The sequence below is a fragment of the Orycteropus afer genome, unplaced genomic scaffold (assembly GCF_000298275.1).
Source record: "Orycteropus afer afer isolate SDZICR_OR568_19922 unplaced genomic scaffold, OryAfe1.0 scaffold00063, whole genome shotgun sequence".
Classification (NCBI taxonomy): domain Eukaryota; kingdom Metazoa; phylum Chordata; class Mammalia; order Tubulidentata; family Orycteropodidae; genus Orycteropus; species Orycteropus afer.
Genome location: NW_006921650.1, coordinates 2,876,522 through 2,881,734, shown reverse-complemented (window position 1 = coordinate 2,881,734; position 5,213 = coordinate 2,876,522). Strand labels below are relative to the sequence as shown.

General features: G+C 37.9%; 1 protein-coding gene across 1 annotated transcript in view; it reads right to left on the bottom strand.

Annotated features, from left to right (window-relative positions):
- Positions 1-3,022: 3,022 nt before the first annotated feature.
- PON1 (paraoxonase 1) overlaps positions 3,023-5,213 on the bottom strand; it is a 27,743-nt gene continuing 25,552 nt past the window's right edge. The window contains exon 9 of the mRNA XM_007939794.2: positions 3,023-3,181. Within this exon, the coding sequence (XP_007937985.1) occupies positions 3,023-3,181 (159 nt within the window). The remainder of the gene's footprint in view (positions 3,182-5,213) is intronic.

Below are 5,213 nucleotides of genomic sequence, written 5' to 3'. Positions count from 1 at the left end.
ATGCCGAAAACAGTGCAGTGGGTGTGAACATGAATATGTTGTTGGAAGGTGTATACTACTGTTTCTTTCAGCTATTTCATTCATGCATGTGAGTTTTCTGTTAAAGATTATAATATTCATTTATGAAAGAACAATTGGCCAAAAATCATTCGATTTTCCTAAAATAGTAGGAATTAAGAGATACTCCAGCTAGATAACACCTCCCAACAACATCAAACTTAGTGAAATCTCTTATATATATATATATATGTATATTTTTCCTTAATATTATTTAATGTCATAACTACTGCTTTTGTATTTTTCAGTGGTGTTGCAGTTAAACCACTAATACACCTGCTACATATTACATGAAACTGGGCAGCTGGGGTGGGGAGGGGGGAAAGAATGAACTCCATTCCACTGTAAGAAGTTGATTTATTTTCATCTTTCTTTATATATCACTAAGGAAAAAGAGTTGTTTGAAAATAATTTTAAGTCCAATAAGTACAGGTAGCATGTTATCTGAGACTTTTAATTTGTACATGTTGGTGTCTGATCATTTGCATGGTAGAGACAATAGTGCCACGTCTGAATTGTTCTCTTGTGCTTGGTTCATATGTACTTCTCTAGATCGTTCCGTTTCAAATGACATTCCTTACTCTGTGGTTTTCAGAGGCACTCAAAGAAAAATATCACAGTGGTCCTTTGTTTTCTGACCAATCTAAAAGTACCTGTGATTAATTTGTTAGTGTACATAAATTTCTTGCCAATGAGTATTATTGTTGTTAGACAACGAATGCAATAAAAAAAAAAAAGAAAGAAATACTGGAATCTGTCAAAGTAATTTTTTTTTCCTCTTTCATTTTCACCTTCAACTAAAACAAGCCTTGATGGGGTAAACCTGTATTAACTGTCAAAATATATCTATCAATCAAGTGCAAAGTGCACATTTTCCATGGAAATGAAACTAAAAATAAGTTTTAACTCTGGTACAGTGTAAATTGGAAGCTAGAATTACATTTGAAAGCACATTTTGGGACAGGGCATAGAGTTGAAAGAGCAGAGCTTCCACTAGAAACTCCTTCCCCCATCTTTCTGTTCATGTCACTGCTGAACCGTCAAAGTTTCCGATGCCTATTAACCAGGCAAAGGTCTGTGACAAGTGCATTAAGCAGTTGGTCTCACACAGTGTGGGACAAGCTAAAAAAGAGACAGACTCCTGAGAGTACAGGTTTACTTTAAACAATTTTAAACCTTAAAGTTATAGAACAATTGGAGGTAACAAGGGATGTGAAATCTCTCAGTCACATACATACACACACACACACAGTTATCTGTGACTAAATCTTTGGTAGTGTGTTTAGAAGTTTAGACTTGGGCATCACACAATGAATGAAGGAAGCAGTTTTCGTTTGAGTTATTAAATCTCTAAGAAAGGATTACGTCCCTTTTTGAATGATCTTGAATGCTCCCGATGTCAAATGGACAGCTGTCTTATTTTGTCAGGGTTTGCTTATTTCATCAAGAGCAAGAGAGTATGGTCATTTTATAGATGATGTTACAGAGGCCAGCTGCTCAAGTGATACTTTGTGAAGGAAATGCATGATTTTCTTTATTCCTGAGCTCACAGTCATGGTTGATCCCAAACAGTGTTTCAGAAGAGTTCAGCTCCCTGGGTGGTGAACAGCATCACTGAATAATTGAGCACTCATAGGAAACATAATATCCTCCACAGAAATAGCGCCCAAAAAAAGTAATTCTAATCCTGATGTGAGGAAAAGTGTTTTTTAATCCTAACAAAGTGTTTCTGTTTACTACTTGAAGTCAGTGGTATTAAACTGTTGGCAGTTTTCAATTATCAGAAAAACAATTTTTTCCAAAATGCCTATTCATCATTATGGCAGGTGCCTTAGAAAAACTTTGTTTCTAAAATGATTGCTTTAATGTCCCAAAGAAATAATCCAGCAAAGAATCCATATCTCGGGGGGGGGGGGGGTTGAAGGAAACCAATAACCAGTTACTGTCACGTCAATTCCAACTCAGAGCTGATTTCCAGGCCTTTCTTCTGAGCGTCTTGGGGTGAGCGTGAGCCACTGACCTTTGGGTTAGCAGCAGAGCATGTCAACCGTTTGCACCACCACCGGGGGGCTCCTAGATACACTAGCTTTTATAAGAAAATGAGAGTTATATTTTCTTCCTAAGTCTTGTCCCTCAAAAGATAGACAAATGTTGTTTGTTTACCTTTCTATTTTTCTCATCATCCACAGCAAGTTAAAATTAGGGGTGCGGGAGACAACCACACCCACACCACTCCCACCATCTCAACAGTGTATTCTTTGGGGCTCGTGGCTTTACCTAAATACAAACCACTTCTTTTAGCTTGGTCAAAGAAACCAGTGAGTACAATTTTGGTAGTGATTCAGGGATTATGACCCATATCTTATTAATTTTCACATACAACAATCTCAGAATTTTAAGGTTTTCCTACATGCCAATGCTAAAAGAGAACTGGAAAAACGAGTAAAAGAAGAGTTGGGGTGATTAGGTTAAAATGTAAAAGGAGAAAATTCAACTACATCTGGCTAAGCCAGTTGTTTAATGCCATAGCTAAGGAGCTATGATCAATTCCCACCTGGCTGGCTGGCATGTGAACTGGGGTTTCTGAGTAGTACTGAAATTCTAATGTCATGGACCATTCTGTTCGTATTTTCTGAACAAGACACATGTTTAGAGAAAGTACTTTTTAGGTCACAAACATTTAAGTTAACTGATACGAAAATTTCAGCCATTTTCTTCAGAAGGCTTTTTATTGGTAAATAAAGTTTTCAGGTATTCCAAGACTGATTTTGATACCAGACTCTCAGAAAAGCCTTACATATTGTATCTGCTCCCGGTTGAATAAGCACTTTGATATCCTCCATGATGTCCAAAATCAGGGCCCATGTTCATTGTGCGGATGAGATCACTCCAATCCTTTAGAATGTGGCAATGAGTTGAAACTGATGGGCTCACAGTTTCCATGGCACAGATGCAGAGAGGCCTGTTACAGCTCACAGTAAAGAGCTTTATGGAACACAGTGCCAATCAGCAGTTTCCCTTTGTACACAGAGGCAACTGTACTTCCTTGCAATACTGTGCCATTGTCTGCATAAACCTGTGTTACTTTGGGTTCATCTGTTAAAATGTTCTGGATTTGGATCACCTATCAAAGAAATAGCATTAGATTAATACTGAATAAGTCATTTAAAACATAACTTTAAACATGGGGCCATTTCTCCCTAAGAAGCTTGTAGACCAACCGTATTTTGTTCTAAAAGTACTATGTTGTTGTTGTTGTTGTGTGCCGTGGAGTCAGCCCTGACTCATAGCGCCCCCTCCTTGGGTTTCCGAGGCAGTATCACTATGGAAGTAGGATTGCCCAACCTTCCTTCCGAGGAGTGGCTGGTGGGTTTGAACCGCCAGCCTTCTGGTGAGCAGTCAAGTGCCTTAGCCACTATGCTACCAGAGCTCCCAAAAGTACTATACATTTCCTCATTTGTAAGATGACAGGGTTTATCAGATGGTCTTTCACAGAGATGGTGTGCACATAGGCATACAAGGGCTAGGGAGAAAATGTGAATGAGTGGACAGTCTGGGTATATGATATGAGGGAGCAGTGGGGACTATGGTAAGTGGGGGAGGAGCAGCTGCTCCTCAGTCACAGCCAGTTGTTGCCCTGGTGGAATTCAGGCAATTTTCTTTTTTTAGATACTTATTTAATTTCTGGTTTTTAAATGCTGGCAGACAAAATTAAAGAGATGGGGGAAGTATGGTCTATAAAAGAACACATCACTGCATCCATCCATTCCTTTAAACTTAAAATCTCAGCTCTTAATGTGGAAGCTTTTTATAAGTTCAGGTTCTTTCAGTTTAGAAGAGATTTGACTACATCCTTTATAACAGTGTGCTATTGTTGTTAGGCTGTGCATAAGAAATTGACAATATTTCACCACTTTAATCTATAAAAATGGCAATTTTATGTGATCCAACCAAATATAAAGAGCACTATACTGTGAAGCAAGGAGCTCTGGTGGCATAGTGTCTAAGGCATTTGACTGCTAACCAGAGAGTTGGTGGTTCAAACCCACCAGCCGCTCCAAGGAAGGAAAGATTTACTGCCTCGGAAACCTAAAGGGGGTCTCTATGAGTCAAAATTGACTTGAGGGCAGAGAGTTTGGTTTTTTATTTATACTGTGAGGCAGGAGAACTGGGACATGTTTACATCATCAACTTACCATTTGTTTCTCATCTTTAGAATGAGATTAACCCTACTTTTCTATTCAGACTTTACTATACAATATAGTGACTTCAAGAAAGGATATGAGTGCTTGGATATTAAAGGGTCACAGGGAGTATTTAAAATCACCTCTTTGAGACAGATGGTACCAAAGACAGATGTCGTAGGGTATTGTCATTAACTTAAAGTAGTTACTTACTGGAAAATAGTTGGTGGTGCACCTTGGCCTAAGGAAGACGCTTCTAATAAGGCTAAGTCACTCTTCTCTGGGGCAGTGAAGTAGATAATGGATTGTTAGTACTTTTTGCTATTCCTTACTAGACTCATCATTATAATTTTTCCAGAGCAGCAAACCAGGTTCATGCTATAGCAAATGACCCAAGCTCACCAAATGAGCTAACTAACAAGCAAGAACAAATTGGAATCTAACATACCGCTCAGTTCTACACAATGAACACTCCATAGCATATATTGCTTCAATTCTATTATACAGCAATCGTAACAGCTAAAGTCTAGCAAAAGGCTCAAAGGATTGCCATTAAAAATGATCACAATTGTCAAGTAAATCAAGAAATAAAATGTATGAAGGGCCATTATATAATGAGGAAATACACATTTGATTTTTAATCCAAAGACACAGGCTTCTTTTTCTTTTTTTTCCGTTTGGGGAGAAGTGAGACTGACTCTTAAAATTAAGCTTTTAAAATACAGATGAGTAGATAAGTGTGTAAAAAAGAAAATCATGTATCTGATGTAAAACAACTATAGTCAGTACGTAGTCAAAACTCAAAATGTAAGTACCTGAGAAGTCATAAGTGTTCAAATGCCTATGGCAAAGTGAGTTTCAAATTTTATTTGCATAGCCAGAATAGTCCACTGAATAAAGACCATGGACACAAACAGGGCCTTTGGATATAACTAAAGACTTGTAACTGTAACTAACATGGAAGAAAAAGGT